General features: G+C 36.0%; 4 protein-coding genes across 13 annotated transcripts; 3 read left to right on the top strand and 1 right to left on the bottom strand.

The window, feature by feature from the left end:
- Window positions 1069-10229, top strand: LOC18771201 (FH protein interacting protein FIP2). Of its 2 annotated transcripts, XM_020569179.1 has the most exons (11): window positions 1070-1320; window positions 1753-1862; window positions 2278-2412; window positions 3381-3536; window positions 4223-4306; window positions 4568-4614; window positions 4715-4788; window positions 4979-5037; window positions 7546-7605; window positions 9497-9577; window positions 9839-10229. In XM_020569179.1, the coding sequence occupies exons 1-11, from the start codon at window positions 1275-1277 to the stop codon at window positions 9890-9892; spliced, it is 906 nt and encodes a 301-aa protein (XP_020424768.1). In that variant the 5' UTR covers window positions 1070-1274; the 3' UTR covers window positions 9893-10229. The 2 variants fall into 2 exon arrangements, with proteins under 2 accessions (XP_020424769.1, XP_020424768.1); XM_020569180.1 differs by lacking the exon at window positions 3381-3536 and having other exon boundaries at window positions 1069-1320.
- LOC18769171 (dehydrin HIRD11) lies at window positions 12261-13216 on the top strand. Its single transcript, XM_007202746.2, has 2 exons — window positions 12261-12599; window positions 12923-13216. The coding sequence occupies exon 1, from the start codon at window positions 12328-12330 to the stop codon at window positions 12583-12585; it is 258 nt and encodes an 85-aa protein (XP_007202808.1). The 5' UTR covers window positions 12261-12327; the 3' UTR covers window positions 12586-12599; window positions 12923-13216.
- LOC18771122 (pentatricopeptide repeat-containing protein At2g13600) lies at window positions 14629-20319 on the top strand. 4 transcript variants are annotated; one of them, XM_020569378.1, is made up of 5 exons: window positions 14629-14824; window positions 16261-18707; window positions 19456-19577; window positions 19696-19809; window positions 19950-20319. In XM_020569378.1, exon 2 carries the CDS (start codon window positions 16324-16326, stop codon window positions 18442-18444), a length of 2121 nt encoding a protein of 706 aa, XP_020424967.1. In that variant the 5' UTR covers window positions 14629-14824; window positions 16261-16323; the 3' UTR covers window positions 18445-18707; window positions 19456-19577; window positions 19696-19809; window positions 19950-20319. The 4 variants fall into 4 exon arrangements, with proteins under 4 accessions (XP_020424967.1, XP_020424966.1, XP_020424968.1 ...); XM_020569377.1 differs by lacking the exon at window positions 14629-14824 and adding an exon at window positions 14835-15165 and having other exon boundaries at window positions 19456-19540; XM_020569379.1 differs by lacking the exon at window positions 14629-14824 and adding an exon at window positions 14835-15165 and having other exon boundaries at window positions 19456-19574.
- Window positions 21603-23946, bottom strand: LOC18771039 (protein SENSITIVITY TO RED LIGHT REDUCED 1). 6 transcript variants are annotated; one of them, XM_020568707.1, is made up of 3 exons: window positions 23557-23946; window positions 22865-22975; window positions 21603-22816 (listed from the first exon to the last, which is right to left on the bottom strand). In XM_020568707.1, exons 2-3 carry the CDS (start codon window positions 22908-22910, stop codon window positions 22071-22073), a joined length of 792 nt encoding a protein of 263 aa, XP_020424296.1. In that variant the 5' UTR covers window positions 22911-22975; window positions 23557-23946; the 3' UTR covers window positions 21603-22070. The 6 variants fall into 6 exon arrangements, with proteins under 6 accessions (XP_020424296.1, XP_020424292.1, XP_007202423.1 ...); XM_020568703.1 differs by adding an exon at window positions 23055-23223 and having other exon boundaries at window positions 21603-22975; window positions 23557-23945; XM_007202361.2 differs by having other exon boundaries at window positions 21603-22975; window positions 23557-23945.

Below are 24441 nucleotides of genomic sequence, written 5' to 3'. Positions count from 1 at the left end.
TCTCATGGCTTAGTGCTTTGAAAGTTCCTCCAAAAATTTAGATGCATTCTTGCTAGAATTACTCCCTCTCTTCGCCTTCGCCGCCTTCCTCCCAATAGGCCTTGGCTCCTTTTCAATGGGTGAGTCTTGACTCATCGGGGAATCCATAGGTGAAGCCGATACCGGCGTCTCATGAAGTGGAGTCTCGTTCAAGACTACCGTCGGACCCGTTGGAATAATTTGGAATCTCTTACAAGTCTTCACCACCTCCCAACAATGGGTATGGTTGAAACTTTTTTTCCCTTGCCCAGTAACACCAAACCACATTTGTGCTTGCATAATCTATAAAAAAAATTAAATGGTAATGCAAGAAACTTTAAAAAATATTGGCAATGCAACATGTAAAAAAATCTCATGCAAATTCAATAAATTTTTAAAAAATGCAACATGTATAAAAAAAAATAGAGACATATTAACAAAATATATAAATTGCAAGAAACATTTAAATAAAAATTAATATGACATAGAAATTAATAGAACGAAAATGACAAATAATTTACCTCACTGCAAAGGTTTTCTCCGTTTCGATGGTTGTTCATCGCTTTTGCTAAGGCATTTCTCCATTTCGCCAACTCTTTATTAAGAATTTTCCACCTACTGGATAATGTCATTTCTGTACGTGTCGAACCAATTGCCCTTTCATAAAATGCTTGATGAATTTTTGTCCACATATGAGAAAATTTAATCTCATTGCCCGTTACGGGACAATGACTAACTTGGACCCAAGCCTCACACAAGCTAACATCTTCCATCATGCTCCATGCCCCTCCATTTTCAGTAGAAGAACCCATAATATGATAAAGAAAAATACAACTTGAAAGTGAAAAAATATTGAGTAGAAAGTGAATAAATATTAAGGAGAAAGTGAATAATAGTATAAGGAGAAGAAAATATAAGAGGATTTGCGTCACCCATGACGTCACCGCCCTCGGGCGCTTGCTCGGGCCGAACTCCACCTCGGGCCAGCCCAGTCTCGTGGCCCCCACCTCTTGCCCGGGCTGCCTTCTACTGCTGGAAACCCATTTTTTTCCCAAACCCCCCCAGCCCGAGTCCAGCCTTGCTGCTGGACTTGCTCTAAGCACAGCCAACTTGAATTCCAAATAGGCTGCAAATTTCAACGTTAAACCTGAAGTAAAGCCATAATTTGGAAACCAAACAAATAAACACAAGTTGAGAGCTTTGAATTACAAGGACGGCCATTTTCAACTCATTTCCTCATCGAAGCCCTCAAATCAATGACGAATGACTCTGATTCCTCCTCTCTGATTCGCCTCAACATCGGTCAGCTCCCTCTCTCTGTTGTAATCCATCTTAATGTGAATTTGCTGTTTCTTGTAGTATCAAAAATGTCTTTAAATCGATTCGATTGCTCTGAAATGGAAGTGTAACCCTAAATTTTAATTTGCTCCCTAGTCTCTGAAAAGAACATGTTTTTGTTGTTTTGGTGACTGGGAAAACCAAGCAAAATAAGGAAAATGAATTGAATATTTTGATTCTACGGGATGAGATTGGGAAAAAGTTCGGCCATGTAAGGCAATTAGTGCAACCTTTGAATGGAAGAGCTATGCATATGTGTATGTATAACAAATTGAAGTTGTAAATAGTTGATGATGTAGATTAATTATGGGAAATAAACTTTTTTTTAGTGTACCTATACTATAGAACTTGAGAATTGGGTACATAATTTGGTATGCTTTTATTGTTTGTCAACAGGAGGAACGAAGTTTTGCACTACTATTGATACTTTGACTCAGCGTGAGCCGGATTCCATGCTGGCTGCTATGTTCAGTGGTCGCCATACTCTGTGTCAGGACCCTGAAAAGGTATTTGCTTCTGCTTGGTTGGAGCAATTTCTGTCTTGCATCTTCATCGAATGTTAAGTTTGGCATTGTCACAAACAACTTTCCATAATCACCATTGCCCGACAACAACCCAAGCATATGTTAGATGTGGAGGAATGAAGCTCGGAGAAATTCTATTAAACAATTGTCGCCTGACTAAAAGATGTGGATCAATTTCAGCGTAGATTGATTTTTAAATCAGTCTATTTAGATTAAACACTATCCTATTGTTTAATGAAATGGTAAACTTCTGCATCAAATTAAACCAAGTAGCTATTAATATGTCAAGCAAGTTTTTCTTCCTCATGCCGTTTATTAGAAGATTGTTAATTCCTTCATTTGGGAACCCTTTTATTAAAACTTCTCAAATATTTTATATCCTTTCTTATTCTTGCAGGGATATGTATTTCTTGATAGGGATGGCAAACATTTCCGTCACATCCTTAATTGGTTGAGGGATGGTGTTGTTCCCACATTAAAAGATTCGAAATATACAGAAGTTCTTAGGGAGGCTGAATACTATCAACTTCTTGTAAGTGTGGTTTTAATATTCATTTATTCTTGTTTAGAAGAGTTGGCAATATATTTGGAGTTCATGAGGATTGCTCTTTAATTCATGTTGTATACTTGTTTATTCAAATCATTAATTTTTAGTTCCTTTGCATTTGAACTGATAGGAGGTTCAAATAAACTTGAATGGTCACTGTTACAAATGTAAGTGATTTCAGTTTGCTAAAGAAAGTTTTGATTCAATATAGATTGAAAATGTCATAATTTCGGTAATATGGTACGCTAGGCTTGTGAGAGAGCACTACGGAGGAAAATCATATGCATGGATCTCTTTAGAGGGACTTATTCAATGCCTGTAGTGCTATTTCCTACTTGTTTCTAGTCATGTGTGGCCCATAGGAGCAATTGTCGTGGTTGCCAACTTGTCTTTTTATACTGGTCAGTTGGCCTTATTTACTATCCAAGTGAACTCAAATACACAAGTGATGTAATTAATCTTGGTTTCTTATAAGGAGTCATTTTTCTAACTACATTTTGTTATGTAAGTGTATATGATATATAAGGTAATGTTCTCATGCGATATACAGTCTGGCAACATAAGCATCGTAATTGCCAAACTGTGAATCTGGACTACACATTCAAACAATGATCAACGTGGTTACTGGTTCAGATTCACAGTCTATTAACATAAAATGCTTATTATTCCAGACTGTCGGCAATAAAACAAATCCATATATATATTGCAACTATACAACTCCAAACCATTTTATGTATTTTTCTCTTCATCTCTAACTACGTTGAAGTAGTGGAGTTTATACCTATGCTGAGATTCATGCATCAATCTACTGATAAATTTACACATCAAACATGTTTGCCATTTCTTTCTCCTATCACAACTAATCCTGCCATATTTAGAAATGGGTGCTGCCTCTTTCTGTTTGATCAGTAATCTTGTATCAACAATGCTATGAACTTATGAAAATGTTTCAGGGGCTGATAGATGGAATACATGCTATCCTAAATAAGAAGAAGGAGGATGAAGAGTTAGATACAGAATTAACACGTACTGATATCATCAAGTGTATACAGTCTGATAGAGTCAGGTTTCGAGGTGTCAATCTTTCTGGCCTTGACCTTTCGAAATTGGTAATTTCTCAGGTTCTCAGTTCTGAAACAGTTCTAGCAGTAGATTTGTGCCTTGTAGGATTTGTTTTCTAGAAATTTGGAAAAACACATTTTAACTGCAAACTACAATAAGCTAGTTTCCGTTTAGGCACCCTAAAGAGATCCATGCATCTGCATTTTCTCTGCAATGCCCTCTTTCAAGCGTAGTGTACCATTCTTTTTATAACCAAAATTTATTACATTTTGAATATATGTTAAGAATGAACAAATTTTCCTTTAAGCATGTTGAAACCACTTACATTCATTGCTAGATTGTTTAACCCTTCTATGAATTTAAATTAAAACCAACTAAAGTTTCATGCTTTAAAGCACTTGCTAGTGAATAAGCATATCAAGCAGACCACTAGTAGTATCTATTTGGGTCATGATGACAATTGGTATTAACCAAATGTTCTGCACAGCACACAGGACCTGAAGGAATTCAAGTACTTTACTGCAGCTTTTCTACAGTTTATTTGAAGCTGCTCTGGAAAAGCCAGTTTAAACTTAGCCAATTGTGTTACCAAATTGAGGCATATGAGTGCTACTTTCGAAATTGATTCTTTTGTTTAATTAAGAACTTCTTTTGGATGGTAAAAATGCAAGAAAAACTCTGTTTGATACTGTGTCTTTGATGTTGTGGTCTTATTTTATCAATGGAATTGCAGGACCTATCATTTGTCGACTTCAGCTATGCATGTCTGAGAAATGTCTTTTTCTCACGTGCAAACCTTCATTGTGCTAAGTTCAAGGTAAGTTTAAGTGATAGATGGTACATCTGGTCTGTTGAGAACAACTACTGTTGTTTATACATGCTTTATCTTGTTAGAAATACCCACTCTATTTTCTGTAAAAGAACATCGACCTGGTTTAGCATCCACGATCCAAAGTTTTAATTGTACACTTGTATTAAAGTTAAAGATTTTCTACTGTTTATTTTATTTGGTATATAGGGTTATCCTTTCTTTTTATGACCTCAGCATGACTGTTGAAGCTTTCATTTTATGTCACAGGATGTGGATGCTGAGGGTGCCAATTTTCACAATGCAACTTTGCGGGAGTATGACATTGAAATTCCACAGCAGTGATATTGATTATATAATATGTACAATATGTTAATGGGCTGCCTGATTAATGCAATTATCTTTTACCTAGGGAAGATGTGAATTTACTGGGGCAAATCTCCGTGGAGCTTTGTTGGCTGGAGCTAATCTTCAGAGTGCAAATCTACAAGGCAAACTTGTTTCCATTCTGATACAATTTTAGTAATATTCTATTTGTTAGCTCCATCCTAATGTTGCCTTAAATTCCTTGGCATGTGTTCTGTTAACATGAACTTAATTTTTTCTTTAATTTTTTTAACTTCTAGTCAGTTTATGCGCCTCTCATTATTTTCCTTTTAATCATGATTTACCCTTTTGCAGATGCATGCTTGATTAATTCTAGCTTCTGCCAGGCAGACCTGCGTTCTGCACACCTACAGGTTCTGCCTTTGTCAATTTAAATATGTAGCTCACTTATTTTTCAAGTAATTTGTCCTTCTTGGTTTTCCAGAACATCCATTAATAAGATAGTAACTGTTTGTCTGTGAAGCTTCATGCAATAAAGATGAACTAGTCATCTAACATCATTGAATCTTTCTTCTTGGTTTTCCAGAACATCCATTAATGAGATAGTAACTGTTTGTCTGTGAAGCTTCATGCAAGAAAGATGAACTAGTCATCTAACGTCATTGAATCTTTACTATGGTGCTGAACATATTTACTTCCATTAATGAGGGCAAAATTAACTGCTTGTCTTATATTCTGTCAGTTGCCTGTATTACTTTGATTCTTTTTCCTTTTTATCCTTAAAGAGTCAATTATAATGGTTGAGCTTACAAAAACTTATTTTTCTACTTCATTCGATTGTCTTGTTTACAGATTTTGTTACCCAAAAAAAAAAAAAAAAACCACTAAATAAAGTCGTGGATTTTAACGAATTAAAGCAAAATAGAAATTTAGGCTTAGAATTTTGGCACATGAATGAAATTGCATCCTAGAGGGTGGTGAATAGGACATTATATTTTTCTTTTACAAGCTAACTATAATGGATCTGGATCCTCTGCTTGCTTTTTCTCTGCCATGATCTGCTTGACTTTTATTCTAAATATGACACCTCATTTAAAATATATCTGATGGCTAAAAAGACTGCCACATAATTTTGAATAGAATTGAAAAGAAAAACCTTTAACAATAACTGAAAAAATAAATATTGTCATCCCTGTATTCACATCAAGTTTTTCTTCCTCATCTTGATGCTCATGTGTTTGGGACAATATGTGTCACCCTCCTAAGTTTCAGGACATACAATTGAAATTACCTTCCTAACACATTGAACATATAGCTTTCTTTTCTCGCATAAGAAAAGATTATTTCAAAGCATATTGATAAAAATTGAAGAAAAAGAACATGACGGTGCTGGCATGGCTGCAGAAAATATGCAGAATTTTGAAAATGCCTATTTGGCCAAATACACGACTAAAATTTTATGATTGAAATCAACAATAATTTTCCAGCATAAAGTACTGGAATTGAAGTGTTTGTTAAGAACAAATATTTGAAATTGAAGGACCCAACACTTTTTTTCCCCATTTAAGGATTGATATTGATCATCTTGTTTGGTTCTTACTGCAGAGCGAGGGAGAAATCCTGATTTGGTTAAAGAGAATTTTTACTTCCTAGGTTTAAAGTTGTTTTTAGTGTTTAAAGATAATGTGTTGTCAATTTTTAGCCTTTAGATATATTTTAAACGAGGTGTCATGCGTATAATAAAAGTCAAGCAGATCATGGCAGATAAAAAACAAGCAGAGGATTCGGATCCAACTATAATTCTTGCCCCTTTTTTTCTATTTCATATAAATTATATGATTTATTATCAATCGACACAGGAATGTTTTTAAAAATTCTTGAAAAAGAGCACAACTCCAACAAATCTGAAAATTTATGGTATTAAGCTTAGACATATATGTCTACCATTCTGGAAAACCTTAGAAGCCTTTAGAGTAGGCTTGATAGTTTATAATGAGTGCCAATCTTGAAACTGCTGCTGTCAGGAAATATTCCAGCGGCTGTTGCCAAGTTTTGAATTTTACAACGGGCATAGTTCTTGCAGATTTGAATGAGAAGAACTATCAGCATTAGAATTTACTGGTGTGATAACCTTCAGAATTTAAAATAAAGATTTCAATTCAAATAGGAACACTTTAAGACATCCCAATCCTCTCCTTTGCGGCATAAATTTCAGATTCCATGTTGGTTTTATTTGGGAGGATTAATTCCACTTCCTACTCGCAGTATGCTTTTTATGATCTCGGCTCATGATTTTGCTTTTGGCACTCATAGATAATTGATTTCAGACTACAACGAGCACAATGATAAATCTGTCTAGAAAGCCTTTCTGTAATTCGTATTCACCGGCTGATTGGCTTACTTATTGTGAGCTTTTGTATGTGATTCCTTCTGTTCGTTGCCAGTGAGCTACACAATAAAGATATCCTGTACAATATAGTAATGCCAGTCCATCATGGGAACCTACTGCATATGTGAGATAAGATGTTTCCTTCTAAATGACTCATAGTCAGAGAGCATGAAAACAGAGCATGAAAACACAAGGACCACTAGGAAGATGCTATTAGAAACTGAAGGAAATAAGAAGGAAAGTAAAAGATGTCCACCAAAAATATAGCCATAAAGAAAAAAGCTGTGTCTCTCTCGCTCTCTCTGTTAATTGTTATGAATTCAATATTGTTGTATTAGGAGGTTGCCAAATGTTTTCTTTGGTGTGACTTCAGTTTAAAATAATAATAATAAAAAGAGAATTTCCTGATTTTCATGCTGATCGCACTACAATTAATCATTCAATCGTTTGTTTGTTGATGAGTGCAAGATGCCTTAGGATTTGGTACTTAGGGAGGGTAATAATATGTTACTTATTTCTCTTATTTTTTCAGAATGCTGATCTTACAAATGCCAATTTAGAGGGAGCTATTCTGGAAGGAGCAAATTTGAAGGTAAAGTGGAGTTTATGTGCCAAACAAAAACACGTTGTCTGAAATATGTCTCTTATGCTTAAGAGATTAAAAGCGTTCCTATAAATTGATTTTGAGAGTTCAATTATCCTGTTTGACTTCTAAAGAAGCTTATGAATTGTCATAATTCTAAGTTTTCTGAACCACGTAGCTCCATCGGCTTGCTAATACATTGCAACATAAGGGGAGATATCTTTGCTCTCCCTTTTTTGGAGAAGAGTACCATTAGAATAGTTTTCATTTTCTACCAAAACATTTTTTGCCTTTTTCTAAAGCTTCGTTTGCTCTGAGATAATAGAGGGAAGGGGATAGAAATGTAAAAATGATTCTTCCATTCCCTTGTTTGTTTCACCTTTATGGAAGGATCCTTATCTATGGACCTGCATTTTTCTATCAAACAATTAATGGGTAGATTGGGGACCCATTTTTTGTACTTTGTAATAATCTTTTGCTTCTGATTCCCTACATATAACCAAACTAGGGAAGGGACATTCAAGAAGAATACCATTCTTAGCACTAGTGATATAGATAAACCCTACACCATTTATTTTCTATAAACAAACCCAAAAAAGGACATCTGGCCCTATTGAATTTAATTTTGATTATTAAATTACTTTGATACCCTGTTGAGCAAGGACGGATCCATGCTTGTCTTAGCCCAGTGTTGACTTTGGAGAGAGACAAATTAGGCTTAGTTGTGTAAGCTCAATCTAGAAAAATTAAATAATAGCCCACCACTTCTTCTAGAAAGCAGCCCATATCTACAGCCAAATATTTTAATACTTTAATACTTCAATTACTAATATTTTTTTTCTCTCTCTCTTCTTTGGTTTATTCAGCTTTTGATTTGGCTCTAATAATGTTTATATATTTCTATGATTTTGTTTTTTTCGAATTTATTGATGTTGCTTCTTTTGGAAATATTGAAATATGGACTCTCCCTAACTAAACTACTCTGCTGACCCAAAGTCCTTGAGCTTCAAATTGTTCTTCGTCTGAGTCTCTGAATTTTGGTTTTTCTAGGTTTTCTTTGTTTGTTGTAGGTTTCTTTGTTCAGATATCTCTCTGAAAATAGTATTTTTCTTTTAATGAATTCTGAAAATAGTTTAGGGTTTAGTATGTACTATATTGTATATATTTTTTCCTACATGCTGTAGGCAACAAGTTTTGTTTTATTGATGTTGCATGAGTAGGAAGAGTCAGTTAACAATTTGGTGCTGCATGTCTCTTGCTTAGAAGCTGTGCCAGATTTATTCCTCGATGCTTCCGTGAGATGGACTTATCGTTAATAAATGGTTCCTGAGTAATATATCATTAAGTGCAATTTAAATTAATTAGGGAGTGTACATGGGGCAGGGGTGGGTACAAGTGGCGAACAAAGACAAGTTAAAATGAAATATTTAAGAAATGGCTCAATTGAAAAAATGTATTCATGTGGCTGACATAAAATAAATTGAGTTCACATATTGAAATATGTTTATGGCACCTATCTTTTAGTTTACGGAGCCAACTTTTGTTCTTGTTCTTCCTCCCTATATATATATATATATATATATATCATATTTGTGTATAATTGCATGTGAGAGGCACACATTTCTTTTATGTTATTTGATTTAATGTTGAAAGAAAGAACTCAGCATGATTTTTTGAAACATTAATTCCGTGATTAAGAATGTTCATATATATGACAATCATATAAGCTGGTATAAGAGGTTGTTATGGAGAAATACCCCATACCTAAAATGAATATCGAAGAAAAAAAATCTGTAGTTTCATCTTATATCACATTATGTTTTCATAAATGAATCTTAAAAGAATCTGCTCCCTACCGCTCTCATAATTGATTTGTTTGGCTGAATTTTTTGTGTGATAGGGTGCCAAGTTGAGCAATACCAATTTGAAGGATGCAAACCTTCAACGAGCTTATTTACGACAAGTGAATCTTCGAGATACGGTAATGAAAGCTGATCAGCATTCTGTGATTTTTCTTTTGGTTATTGTTTTCAAAACCAAGGAATGCCTGGGCTTATAGCTTTCCTTTTGTTCGTCTCAACTCTCAAATTGTAGATATATTTTTACATGTGCGTAATCTTAAGGTCCATTGTAGCGTTGAGAAGGCCAAGATCTTTTCTTGATAGCTTAGTTGATAGTTGATAGTTGTATCTTTCAAGGCAAGAAATTGAGGATGTGACTCTTCTTTTTATGTTTTGAACAGCATTTGGAAGGTGCAAAGCTTGACGGTGCCAATTTACTCGGAGCAATGAGATGACACTGAGTGTTGCTATTGTGGATCCTGTGGAGGTTTGTAATTCTGTTTGTGTATAACCTATTTATGCCATCCTTTGTCTCCCATTGTCCAATTTCTGGGTTGAGGCCACCACCCTAGTGATCAAATGATGTGGTTTGTACATAAATCCTAGAAATTCAATTCTTTTGGTGATAAATGTCTAGTAGTTGATAAAGATGAAAGGGTAAATTATGACAACGGTCACTGAATCTGTACCCGATCCTCACTTTCATCCTACAATACAGTTCTTGAATTTAACTGTAGTCCTCGTACTTTTATGTGTGTATCGCTTTCCGATTATAAATTCCTTAACATTTTGTCAATTACAGGGGTAAATTAGTAATTCTACCTTGCATTAATAACAAATTAGAATAAAAAAGTATAAAACAAGATTTAAGAATGAAAAATCAAGGAAGTGGAAATTTTGCCCATGCTACCCCGCACATCTACACCGCATCTACATGATCATCCACTGCTCTACATATCTCCCCTCCACTGCACCTCTGAGGCACCGTAAAATTTCACTGACACCTCAATAATTGAATTGGAGGCCCAAAAGAAAAAGTCAAACTCAGATTCAAGTTCAAGGATCATTACCGTACTTAATTCATTTTTCACTTTTGATTTTACTTTTTAATTGAGAAATAAAATTATTAATTTACGCTTCAAATCAATAGAAAGGTTAACATAATTTGACACAATGATAATCAATGCATCACTTCTGCTCGCTTAATTCTGTTTGTCCTTTTTTATTTATTTATAGAAAATATGATATTGCATTGGTAAGAATTAGCATGTTAACGGAAACCACCTGGTTAAAACTTTCTTAGAGAAAAACAGAACATCAGAAGAAGAAAGACTATCAGCCATCTTATTGATTAAACAGAAGAGTCAAACAAAAAAGAAGATAAAATTACTGGGTCTGTATCTAGAACAAGAAAGAAAAAAAAAAATTAAAAACTTTCATTTTCATTGAAGATAAGATAGGATAGGATATCTGAAAAAGTTTGATGATAAAGACAACATTGATACAGTGGGCCAAAGTGATGGTTACATAGAGTTATCATGTTTCTTACAACAGGATAAGGCTACTTGAAATGTCGGCAAGTTATTCACCGTACACGTGTCAAACACTGGAACATAGATTCATACCTGGTGAAAATCATGAGATTAATGCTATTGGTGGGTGGACGCAAGTTTCAGTAGCGTTATTTAAGGATCGTTGTTGAAAGTTATGATAGCAAAATGTCAGAAAGATTCTTGCTTATCCAAAGTGTTGGCAAAATCTTTTTGTAGAGCTTTTGCTTTTCCCAATCTACGATTCTTTTTCACCTTCAAATTCACTGCTTTGAAATGTTGTTTTATGCTAACACCGTGTTCACTTGAATTCTAATTACCAAATGCCAAATTCAAAACTTGTGACTTACAAGTCCCGAAACGATAGAGTATTGGGTGCAAACATAATTCAACGCAAGGAACACCATATTTCAAAGATAATGTAAGTCATTTTCAGATATTAAATAGCTTTTGTTTAAAGACGGGAACATAGAAAATAAAAAGTTTCAATAATTGGAGCGAAATAAGACAAGTTAATAAGTTAGAATTAAGATAGGTTGATGACTCGATTCCTTCGTACACGAAAAAACCTCCAACGAACATACCAGATTGAGGGAAGTTGTTCTCCTCCTACACATGATAATAGGGCAGGTCGTCTTGATCCCATTCGACATCTGTTGTCTTTATTAATAGCTTGTTGCATTAGTCATTTTGTTTAAATGATTCTTCATAAGCTATGGCGTTGACACCGTATACTCACGGCCTAGAGTCAAATACCTAATTGGCACGGCTGATGGATTATGGACAAAACATGGCCAACGGGGAACAAAAAGAATAGTCATATATAATTAGTTTAAGTTAAGACGATCTTACCGACATCCGAAAGATGTGGCATATCGGGTGATGGAGACTGAGACAAACCTCTTCTTTTCTCTTACTTTAATATCGCATTTTCAAACGTTGTATGGACCTAATTGGCCGTGGGCATTTTTGTAATTTCAGTCAAACCAGTTACACCGCCCAACGCTCAAATTGGATAAAAGCGATTCTACTCATAAGCGCTTTTATTTTTATTTTTATATACGCTTCTATTAGAATGCCTTTAAAAAAAAACATTTGGGAGTAATTCCTAAAAAAGCACTCAAGGTGCTTCTACAAAGGCAATTTCAAATTTTTCTACCAAACGTCGTAAGAAACGTGCTTCGTTGTACCAAATAGGCCCTTATAATAAAAAATAAAATAAAATAAAAGGAAAATGAAAGGTTTTGTGTGTTTCCCTTATAAAAAGGCATCTTCACGTCTCTCCCTTCACAAAAGATCAAAATCCATTTATATTTTCTAGAGAGAGAAAGAGAGTAACAATGGCAGGAATCGTTCACAAGATTGGAGACGCCCTCCACATAGGAGGAGGAGGTAACGAGCACAAGAAAGACGAGGAGCACAAGAAGGAAGGTGAGCACCACAAGGACAAGAAAGACGAACACCACAAGGACAAGAAAGACGAACACCACAAGAAAGACGGCGATCACAAAGAGAAAGACAAAGACGACAAGAAGAAGAAGAAGAAGAAGGACAAGAAGAAGGATGGCCATGACAGCAGCAGCAGCGACAGCGACTAATTTATAATATTCTGGTAATCCATCATCTTCCTGTGCATTTTGTTTCATCAACTTTTGATGATCTGATATTTTATGCAGAAATATTTATTTTATAATTTTAATAAATTATTTTTGCATAAATTAAATAAATGTACGAGAGAGGGTTGGCTAAAGCAGATGTGCTTCTGCACCCAAATTCGCATCACTTTCTGCGTAATTTAGATTAGATTAAAGTGGAATATCTTTTTTTATAAAAAAAAAGAGTGAGATCTATGAATTTGATTTTCTTTGTCATTGCTTAATGAATTTGTTAATCTCTATCTAATTATATTTGTGTTTTTTAAAATTTGCCTTGTAGGTGTTTGGGGCGCCATGAGATGAGAGCATGCTCAAGTCGTATTTCCTCTCCGTTTACGCCCAACATTCTATTTTACTTTTCAAGAAAAGAAAAGGCTTGTTCTAAGCAGGCTGTTGAATGCTGAATGCTGTTGCTAGTAGTAGCTCTATGTAAAATGTTTCTAAGCAGGCACTGAATATTAATGTGAAACCTCTGACCGACTTTCATATGAATAAGGATAAATGCTTAATGTTATCTCTGTCTTAGTATTCAAGTGGTTTGTTGTTTGGATTATTGATTTCAATGTTACCTCAACTATTGCTCCAATATCATTTTGGTCTACAAATTAAAATTTTTATTTGAACCGTCCTTTAACTCTTTATTTTTGTATCAAGATGGTCCTACCGTCAAAGTCTGTCAAATATTTCGTTAAATTGAAGGGCAAAAAAGTGAAATATTATTTTTAAAAAGGATTAATAACTGAAATGGTCCATCAACTATTGCTTCAATATCATTTTGGACCACCAACTAATATTTTCATTTGAACCGTTCTTCCTTTTCTTTTTTTTGGTATCAAAATGGTCCTACCGTCAAAGTTCGTCAATTTTATATTTATTTATTTTTGTATTTATTTTATTTTAAAATTTTTAATTAATTGAGAGAAAAAAACTAGTACTTTTTAAGTCCATGTTAGCAAAAAAAAGCCATGTTGGTGGTGAAATTCAATTTTTTCAATTTTAAAATTAAGTACAAGTTTCTATAATAGTTTTCTTTAATTTTTAATTATTGTTTGCTCTTTTAAAAAATTTGTTATTTTATTTTTAAATTTATGTAATTTTAATTAATTTAAACAATAGAGAATTTTGTATTATTAATTGTTAGGTCAGTTTCACAGGGAAAAAAAAAAAAGGCATGTGGCTTGTGAGATTCAATTTTTTAAAATTTTCTAAGTTTTATAATAGTTTCCTTTAATTTTTAATTATATATTACTATTTTATTTCATAGAGACATTTTTACCCCTCAAATTAACAATAAAATTGACAGACTTTAACAGTAGGACAATCTTGATATAAAAAAAATAAAAAAAAAAGAGTTAAAGGACGGTTCAAAGAAAATTTTAGTTGGTGGACCAAAATGATACTGGAGCAATAGTTGGAGGACCATTGGGATCAATAACCCTTTTAAAGGAGGATACTCACCTAAAAATACGATTTTGTCCCTCGATTTCACGGAATAATACACACTTTGACGGATGGATCATCTTGGTATAAAATAAAAAGTTTAAGGACGTTTCAAATGAAAATTTTAGTTGGTTGACCAAAATGATACTAGAGCAATAGTTGAAGGACCATTTAGGTCATTAACCCTTTGTTGTTTATATCTTATGCTTTGTTCTGTCTCAATCAACACCATCGCCCCATCAAAATGCACCTAAATTAATTGATGCATATGTCAATTCTTACTTCCTACAATGTACAATGTCAAAGAAAAGAAGAAACAAAGAACATCATTTGCGGTAGTTTGACCATGGCCGCAATACGTATACAGTTGTGCATGTGTAAGAGAATTTTTCGTGATATTTGAAAATTTTTATAAAAATTGACATTGGTGAAAATATAGAATAAATTTTGGCTATATACAATAAAAACTATGTGATTCGTCATGTCCTCCTAGCCACTCATATATACATAACAACATCGAACTATGGTTATGGAGATGAAGTTGCACAATCATAAATGGTGCGAGTTGAGAAAGCGCGCGCAAGAGGGGAGTAATCTTAGCCGTTAATTCCATCCGACGGTGTACCAAAGTCGTACGCCGTCGTTTGTTCGGTGTGAGGCGAAATTGCTTCATCCCTAAACCCTGTCTAAACCTTGGGCTCCCATTCTTTGATTCTCATTCTGCTCTCTGCTCTCTCACCAGGTGAGCTTCCTCCTTCTCTCTCCTCGATGTCATTTCTCATTTTTGGGATGCCCCAAACTGTCACGGCACCATCCATATTTCAGTAACAATAACCAAACCAGGGTTTGTGTTGTTGCATTGCGTACAGTTTGGGCCCAAATTTGCGCCAATAAAAAGGACTTAATAAGACAACTGTGCCTTGGATTGGTTCTTCCCTCCTCTGATAGGAGGAAGAAGGAAGTCCCAACTCCAGTAAGTAAGCTCGCTGTGATGTCGTCGTTTTCGTCTGAAACCTGGAATTTGGATATTCAATTGCAGTCGCTGTAATTGCTATTTGTTCTCAACTGACTAAAAAATCCTAGGTCAGCTTCTCTTTCAATTGCAGTTAATCAAGTCGTTTCTTTTTCTCAGTTAATTAATTCACTGGGTTCCCCAAGCTAACACCGGACTTAATGGAACTGTAATTTTCTGTTTAATAATTTCATCCTTGTCTACTGAAGCTGAAACATTAACTGGGTTAGTTTCTGTTTGAAATTTGGGGCTGTCATTGGTGGTTCGTTCTGTCTATGTTGTCTTAATTATGGGGGTTGGATTTCTCTTAAAGTTCAGCAAACCAGACGTACATTTGTTGTTGTCAGTAGGAGCAGGGAAGCCCAATCCACTGCTGATACTAAATACTATTTGAGCCTTTAGCTTAATCTCTCACAGTTCCATTAGTGTTGGTTTGTTCTCGAACAACCTTTTCGGGTTTTGTTAGTAGTTGGACTTTAATATGGTATCAGAGCTTCTGGATTTCAGTGGTTTCCTAAGAATCAGATGTATAGATTTCTTCGTTGAATTAGTTCAGTTATCTTTTGTTTGTTGTATCATGATCACAGCTAACTTGCATTTATGTTGGATTTTTTTTAGAATAATAAGATCAACTTGTTGTAACATTGGGCAGGGCCAATCATTTATATGGAAATGTCCCCTTTTACGCCTATTTGAGTTCACTTGGGCTGTTATTTTAATGCATATTGACCATATAAGAGAAGAATTTCATGGTTATTAGCAATCTTGATATTTAAAAACCGAACGAATATTTTGGCATATGCTATGTTCTTATCTTAGTTACTCATAATAGTTGTATTACCATATGAGATAAGCTCTTACTGTGTTTACTATGTCTTGTTATGCTGCAAGTCTTGGTTGGGTGATGATTCTGGAGCCATTCATCTTTCTTGCAACTTCTGCATTTTTTTGTCTAACCAATGTAACCCAACTATTTCATACTTTCAGTAAAACAAGTATATATCAAGCATACAGTTCATGAGTGATTAAATTTCTCCCAAATAATTAAGAATACAATGACATGTGCTCTCTTGCTTCCTCTAGCATACTCTTTCTAATCTTTCTAATCTTCATTCATGAGTTAATTTTAAAATGACATTGATACATTTATTCTTTCCACCTTGTAGGAGACATAGATTCATGTATTCTCATTTCAATGCTGCTTAATTGATTGTAGCAAAGATAATGGAATGGGAACTAGACATGGATTGTTCAAACAACTTGTGGGTGACCTCTCTTTCCTCGACTCTACACCCTTTGCGAAGCTCTTGGATTCATGCATTCGAACCAAGTCAGCACGCGATGCACATCGCATCCACGCTCGTGTCATCAAAACCCAATTTTCCTCAGAGATTTTTATCCAGAATAGGCTTATTGATGCTTATGGAAAATGTGGTTGTTTGGACGATGCACGTAAATTGTTTGATAAAATGCCTCAAAGGAACACTTTCACTTGGAACTCCATCATAAGTACATTAACGAAGTTGGGTTTTATTGATGACGCTGTGCAGATTTTTAGGTTAATGCCTGAGCCTGACCAGTGCTCGTGGAATTCGATGGTATCAGGGTTTGCCCAGCATGATCGCTTTGAAGAAGCTTTGGAGTACTTTGTCAAATTGCATGTGGAGGATTTTGTGCTTAATGAATACTCGTTCGGTAGTGCTCTTAGTGCTTGTGCAGGTTTGAGAAAGTTGAAAATGGGTGTCCAAATTCATGCTTTTATTGCTAAGTCATGTTACTCGTCAGATGTTTATATGGGATCTGCACTTATTGATATGTACTCTAAATGTGGGAGTGTTGCTTCTGCACAAAGAGTTTTTGATTGGATGAGTGACCGGAATACAGTTTCTTGGAACAGTTTGATTACTTGTTATGAGCAGAATGGTCCAGCGAGTGAAGCCCTAGAAGTTTTTGTGAGGATGATGGATGGTGGGTTCAAACCAGATGAGTTAACTTTAGCCAGTGTGGTTAGTGCATGTGCAAGCTTGTCTGCAATAAAGGAAGGTCAGCAAATATATGCTCATGTCATAAAATGTGACAAATACAGGGATGATCTTGTTTTAGGCAATGCGTTGGTTGATATGTATGCAAAATGCAATAGATTAAAGCAAGCCAGATGGATTTTTGATGGGATGCCTGTTAGAAATGTTGTCTCCGAAACATCAATGGTAAGTGGATATGCAAAAGCGGCAAGCGTAAAAGCTGCAAGATTGATGTTTGCAAAGATGATGGAAAGGAATATAGTCTCTTGGAATGCACTTATTTCAGGGTACACACAAAATGGGGAAAATGAAGAGGCTGTTGGACTCTTTCTCCTCCTGAAGAGGGAGTCTGTTTTGCCAACCCACTATACATTTGGGAATCTACTCAATGCTTGTGCAAGTCTAGTTGATCTGCAGCTTGGCAGGCAGGCTCATGTACACTTATTGAAACACGGATTTAAGTTCCAGGTTGGGGAAGAGCCTGATATTTTTGTGGGAAATTCTCTAATAGATATGTACATGAAATGTGGATCCATTGAAGATGGATGTCGGGTGTTTAAAAGTATGTTGGAAAGGGATTATGTCTCCTGGAATGCCATGATTGTGGGGTATGCACAAAATGGTTATGGGACTGAAGCTCTCGAAATATTTAGAAAAATGTTGGCATCTGGGGAGCAACCTGACCATGTCACTATGATTGGTGTTCTATGCGCTTGTAGCCACGCAGGGTTGGTTGATGAAGGAAAAGAATATTTTTACTCTATGAGTGAAGAGCATGGTTTGGTACCATTGAAGGACCATTATACATGTATGGTTGATCTACTTGGTCGAGCTGGTTGCCTTGATGAAGCCAAACATTTAATAGAGGTCATGCCAATGCAACCTGATGCTGTTATATGGGGGTCTTTGCTTGCTGCTTGTAAAGTTCATCGTAACATTACCTTAGGGAAGTATGTGGCGGAGAAGATCTTAGATATTGAACCTAGGAACTCTGGACCTTATGTTCTTCTCTCAAACATGTACGCCGAGCTCGGGAGATGGGGTGATGTTGTAACAGTAAGAAAGCTGATGAGGCAACGGGGAGTTATCAAGCAGCCAGGTTGCAGTTGGATTGAGATACAGGGTCGTGTGCATGTTTTCATGGTGAAAGATAAAAGGCATCCTCAATGCAAGGAAATACATTATCTATTGAAGTTGCTCATTGAACAGATGAAGCAATCCGGATATGTCGAAGATGCTTGTGATCACGATATTTGTGAAGAACATGGTGAAACAGAACTAACCTCATTGTACGACATTGATATGTTGGAAGATGCAGCTCTCGGGTGATTTGCCTACAATATTGTTTTCTAAATGCACCCCAATATTTTCCTCTATAAAATTTGATAAATACTTTTCTTCATTCCTGGAAACGAAAAAGAAAATAAAGCCCAAAGAGTTCTGTCACAATTCATTGTTATCATGCCTATTTTCTGAATTTCATATTATGGCGGACTGGGCTACCTGCCTATTATGGGTCTGCTGTGCGGTTGGTACAGCACTCAATTGCTCCAATTGATCAACTTTCGTGTTACTAAGCATCCAACAATATGGTAAGATCTGCTTTTCCCTTCACTTGATAAGATAGTGAGAGTTTGAATTCTTATGGTGATATCTTTGTATTCATCTCTGACATCCTTATCTTTATGTTCATCTCAAATATCTTTGTTTTCTTCTCTGTTATTTATTTGTTTTATATAATTTTTTGGTAAATCAAGAGAACGTAACATCTTCTTTGTTTCTGTAACATCAATGTAATTTTTTTTTTTTTTAATTCTTTTCAGAATATTTTGATGTGATTGTTTCGCAAAACTAGCATTACTTCGATACCCTTGGTGAAGCTCTCTTAATTTGTGGTTATATTTGTAACAGCTATAAACTTTGGTAGCTGAAGCATGTGTGACATTGTTTAAGTTCTTTGAAGTGCAAATTCATAAGAGTATAATTGATCTTGGGCCTCCTCACCCATTGCCAATTTGGTTTGAGTTGGATGCTCACATTCGAACATCATTCAAATTAATATGGTGGGAAAAGGAGGCCCTACAGTAGTCAAGGATGTGAAAATGGATATTTCAAGTGTTTTGCCAAGTTATGTAAATCTGGGAATTAAAAAGAAAAAAGACGGACACAATAAAAATGTTGATGAGCTGCAATAAATCTTGTTTTAGTATTGTTCGTTCAACGATTCTGCTTGTGTTTCAAGTTTATATCCTGTCCACCAGTTAATTCTTCTGGCATTTTATAGCTGCTGTGGTTTTGCTGCTTTCTGTAGTAAGAAATCTGTTTAACGTTTTGTTGCAGAGCATGATAGGATTGATTGCTTTGTGTCATGAGGATGGATCTTGGGATGCTTCCAACGATGAGTTGAAGCATGTACTTTGGGCAGGTAGTGGCAGAAGATGCATCACCAATTCCACACGGTGGTTGTACACTTGAGACTCACTTTCGTCATTGTCTTGTCTGTGTTTAGTTGTTTTCCATGCATAATTGAATTCAAGTGGCTCTCTTATCTATCCTTTGACTGTTGATATAAATATGTAGATGGTTCACTGGTGATGGCTTTATAGCGGGAAAAGAAGCTTCTTCACAAGAGGGATTTAATATTGGCTTTAGGCAATCGGTGCTGCTTGGGTTCAACTGGGGCCTTGTCGCAAGGTAAAAAGCAAAAAAAAGTAAAGAGACGAATTATATTACAGTAATTTTTCACTTGCAGATCTTTATATTATTTGGAAATCTTATATTTATTGTATTTCTCATTCCCCATTTTGGTGTATCTTCAACCAACCCACATGCAGAAGTGCTTTGGCTTATCTTCCAGATGGTTTAAGGGAGAAGTTGATTGAAACAGAGGACAAAAGGACTGGATTTCAGGGCTCTTTCAACAACAGATGCCCTTAAGTTAGATTATTTAAGCCATCAGTCACTGCACGAAGCTGATTCCTTCCTCCCCACAAGTCACACCGGAGCTGAGAAACGGTGTTTGTGTCCCTAAATGTAGAGGCCAAGGATCCACGAAATATGACTTAGAATTGATACCAAACATAACCACAAGGCTGAGATTCACCGAATTGAAATCACATGACACCACTTATAAATGGATATTGATTTCGTAAGTAATGCTCTAGAGTTTTATTGCGAGTAAAAAGTCATTTCCCTTTATTCCAAGTCATGGACTAAGAGATCGTTTGAGATTAATTCTAAATGGGCCAAAAAACACTTTTACGAAGAATCTCTTCTCTATATAATCACTTTAAATTGTTTTAAATGATTTTATGAAAAAACACATGAAATGTGCTTTTTCCTAGAAGTGATTCTGGTCTATCCATAATCATTTCTAAACGAGCCCTAAGATTTAGAATAGAAGAAAATGAAAACTGTTGCAAGCTCTCCATTGGACACTAGTATAATCATTTTTGTATTTGATTATATTAAAATTGGGAGATTCACTATTATACCCAATATAGGAGTCCAAATTATAAAAAAAATCATATATGAAATGGACTTTAGAAACACACTCAAAACTCATATACAACTTAACAAAAAAGCTTTTAACTTCTTTTAAATTACAAAATTGCCATTGATTTCTTATAACAAACCCAACCCCAAAACCTCATAAAAAAAAGCCCAAAACACTCAATAGGGCATCAAAGTAATTTAATAATCAAAATTAAATTCAATAAAGACTGGCTGTTATTTTTTAGGTTAATAATATAAAATTTATTTATATTATTAATACTAAAAATAAGTAAATGACTAAATTCCTCATTAAAATTTGACATGTATGGTAATATATCATCGGTAGAAGATCCTCTTGTAATTGCACTTCTATTTTTATTTATTTTATATTTTTAAATATAGTGGGTGACGGGTTGGCGACAACAATAAAAAACGCACATTGAATACAAGTAGTCCCACTAGCCGCAACGGTTGGATACCATCTAGTTCAACAACAAAAACCCAAAATTAAATACAGCAACCAACTATCCACCACCAGCTGTTGAAAAATTAGACGCTATCATAATGGTTGAATGCCGGCCTTTGATCTCCGTGGGCTCCACTCATCGATGGCTAGCATTCAGTCACCTGAAAACTAAGTGTCTTTGGGGAAGTGGGCATCCCTTGTTTTCTCCTCTTCCTGTCGAACAAACAAACATTGGGTCTAATCTAACAACAAAAGCAGTGGGCTCCTTAAATCACTTTGCTTCACCTTCTTCTCATGCGCCCCCCGCCACCCCGGCATACTAGTTTATATAAAACCCAAAACAAGTCATCTCGCTATCTTCAACTTCAACTTCAACTGCATCAATTGCCTTGCCTTCTTCTTTCTCTCTCAATTCCATCAAAATTTCTATGGCTTCTCTTGTTCTTCTCTTGTCTGTACTTGGAGGTCGGCCCCATAACACAGATCCAAGTAATTTGTGGTGGGCAACACTTCCTCCTTCTTCTTGTTCTAATTCTTCTACTGCCATAAACCCACTGACCAGAAATGGAAGCAACTACAAATGCAATGGCCAAGCACAAGAAAATGAGGTGATGGTAGCTGTGGAAGATCTTCTGCAGCAGCTAGAGTCTAGGGTTTCTGTCGACTCAGTTTGGCCTTAATTAGAGACTTTAGTATTGGGTCTGTCTCTGTATATTTTTTTGTTCATCACCTTCCCCACCCCCTCCGATCCTTTTAATGCTCTGTCTTGTTTTTCTTGTAGCTTGTTTTTCATTGTTGTAACATTCTTGGCTTTCTGTGGGTTTTGATCCTATGGCTTTTGGTTAATAGGAATCAATAATACCAACACTTGAAACATCAGGAAATTTCTGAAAGGCACTGATAATACCAACACTTGAAACTTTTGCAATAGGACATGGGGTACTAAAAGTGATAATACGTTTCAATCATCACGAAATTTCTCAACAACTCACAATTACAAATAGCTCAACTGCAGCTCTGTCTCAAGGACAGGCCTGAAAAAATGCCAACTCGAATCATGAAAGGCACTGAAATAAGTATCTGAAATTGTCTTAATCCTAAACTCATCTGTGAATTTTCGAACAGCTAAGATATGCCTTGTCGAATCAACAATAGCTGAGTTTTTATACTCTGATAGATGCTGCTCATATGTCTCAAAGCTATTCCCAAACAATACTGTACAATTCAAAAGCCGTGCTTCCCAATTTGCTTGTAGAAGATTATCATATAGCTCTGCCTCGCAATGTGGCATGAAGAACATTGTAGGTTTCTCAGCCTGACGTCGACCTTGTTCATTTATTGATAACACACAGCATTCGAGAGCTTCCAAAACTCGAGATTCTGTGGCAGAAAGAATGGGATCAAAGACCTCTATATCTCCAATCCAATTGAACTTTCTCTTCAGCAAGATGGCAAGGCTCAACTGCAACCGAGGGGATTCATACGATTCGATGCTGCCTATGCCATATATAACCATCTTCATCTTCAACTCCGAGCTCAAAACCCTATGGAAGTAATTCATCATTTCTGGAGTTTGGATTTCATCCAGTAAATTAAGAAAGAATTGAGACATCTCCAATTTCTTCATACAGATCTGCATCTTCTGCATCAATTTTGATTCTCGGGCAAAATTGATTTCGAGATCAGTTGGAGCCCAATGCGATGGTTGCTTCTGTACTCGAATTGTAATTTTTGGAGGATTTCTTCTTTGTCTTCCACGACGAGATGAAACAACTGTCCAGTCTCCATTTAAAGTATGGCTTTCAGCAGTTAGAGTCTTTGCAGAAGCTGCCATTGCAATCCAAGAATCCTTCTGACAATTCTTCTATGATTATGTATCCAGGTATTCAATACACACAACTGTTACAATTTGCAACAAAACACAATCAGTGGTGGGGAGAGAGAGAGAGAGAGAGAGAGAGAGAGAAAGAGGTTTTACATGTAAAATTCCTAATTTAATTTAGGAATTCAAATTCTTGGGCAAATGCAAATCCTCTTGTTAAGATTTGAGTCCAACCACAAGATTCAGATTTATGATCTCCAAATCCAAATCCAAATCAATCCAACTAACGTCCTCAGTGGAAACAGGCATTCATTTTAATCAAAACCTGGATTGGGAGTGAGCCAATCAAGATATATATACAAGGGGAAAAAGCATAAAAGAAAGAGCACCTACAACTCTGATGAGCATCATTGATGGGATAATCTGCTACAAGCAAAAGAATGGAAACAGAACAACAATTACCAGATTTCTCCTTGCTAGCGTGTTTTCTAAACTACTTAGAGACTCAAGAAAGCAAAATGTGATAAAGCTCGGACTACCACACGGTCAAACAAAGCAGAAAACTTTAAACAGTGGGATGAAAATTTTGAACTGGATATGGAATAGACTAAAACTATACTAATCAACAATTAAAGGCCTAAGTTATGAATTAAATCACCTTGCCTGGGTCGGGTCTTCTAAGGGAACGATAGAGGAGGACGAGATCTACCTTTTGCAAGATAGATCGCGGACAGAGGTGACCGAAATTGGCCGGAAACAAACTCGACACCGGCGGCAACGGTGGCGCGACTCCGCCTGTTTTCGATCGTTCTGCAGCCTTCTGTGGTGGTGTTCCGGGCCGGTGGTGGGGTGGGTTTTGTAGAGGAGGTGGCGGCGAAGCTTTTTCGTGAAGGTGGAAAAACCCGGGTCGCCGGGCCTTTTCTGAAATCTTCGGGGAGAGAGAGAGAGAGAGAGAGAGAGAGAGAGAGAGAGAGAGAGAGAGAAGAGTGAGAGGGTGACGTGTGCTTTCACTGGGCTGGCTTTTGGGCTTTTCAAACATTTCCGAAACGATTTTGGGAAATAGCCCTAGCACGAGACTATAATGCGGAGATTCTATGCGGAGGTTATTTGTGGGGACTACTTACTAGGCCATTAGATTGATCAAATGGCTAACATTAGTATCGTCTTTATGCTACAACTGGGTTGACATTACCCGTTGAGCAATGCTATTCACAATCGAAGTACTCAACTGTCACCTCCTCAGAACCCACATCAGCAACGACGACCTCACTTCTCTCTTTCGGCCGCTGTTCTCTACCTCCATCTCTCACTCTCTGTCACCTATTTCAACCGCCGTTCTTCCCCTCCGGTTCAACAAATTTCTCAATTTCTTCAGCATTCCTGAAATCCATATACCTAGAGATGACGCCCTAGGTACCCAACTCAGCTTTTTGCCTTTACTTTCATACCCATATGTTATTTGAGTTTTCTTCTGATTGTTTCAATTTCATATAGTGGTCTAGAAAGTTGCTCAAAATCCAAATTCTTGCTACATCGTTTTATT

This window comes from Prunus persica, chromosome G7 (assembly GCF_000346465.2).
Source record: "Prunus persica cultivar Lovell chromosome G7, Prunus_persica_NCBIv2, whole genome shotgun sequence".
Lineage (NCBI taxonomy): Eukaryota > Viridiplantae > Streptophyta > Magnoliopsida > Rosales > Rosaceae > Prunus > Prunus persica.
The sequence above is the reverse complement of the archived record's forward strand: the minus strand, read 5'-3'. Positions and strand labels throughout refer to the sequence as shown.

Coding starts and splice junctions, on each gene's coding strand:
- LOC18771201 (XM_020569179.1), top strand. CDS start 1,275: ATGACGAATGACTCTGATTCCTCCTCTCTGATTCGCCTCAACATCG. Junction 5,038..7,545: donor TGCGTTCTGCACACCTACAG/GTTCTGCCTTTG, acceptor TTATTTTTTCAG/AATGCTGATCTTACAAATGC. Junction 9,578..9,838: donor AAGTGAATCTTCGAGATACG/GTAATGAAAGCT, acceptor TGTTTTGAACAG/CATTTGGAAGGTGCAAAGCT.
- LOC18769171 (XM_007202746.2), top strand. CDS start 12,328: ATGGCAGGAATCGTTCACAAGATTGGAGACGCCCTCCACATAGGAGGA.
- LOC18771122 (XM_020569378.1), top strand. CDS start 16,324: ATGGGAACTAGACATGGATTGTTCAAACAACTTGTGGGTGACCTCTCT.
- LOC18771039 (XM_020568703.1), bottom strand. CDS start 22,910: ATGGCAGCTTCTGCAAAGACTCTAACTGCTGAAAGCCATACTTTAAAT.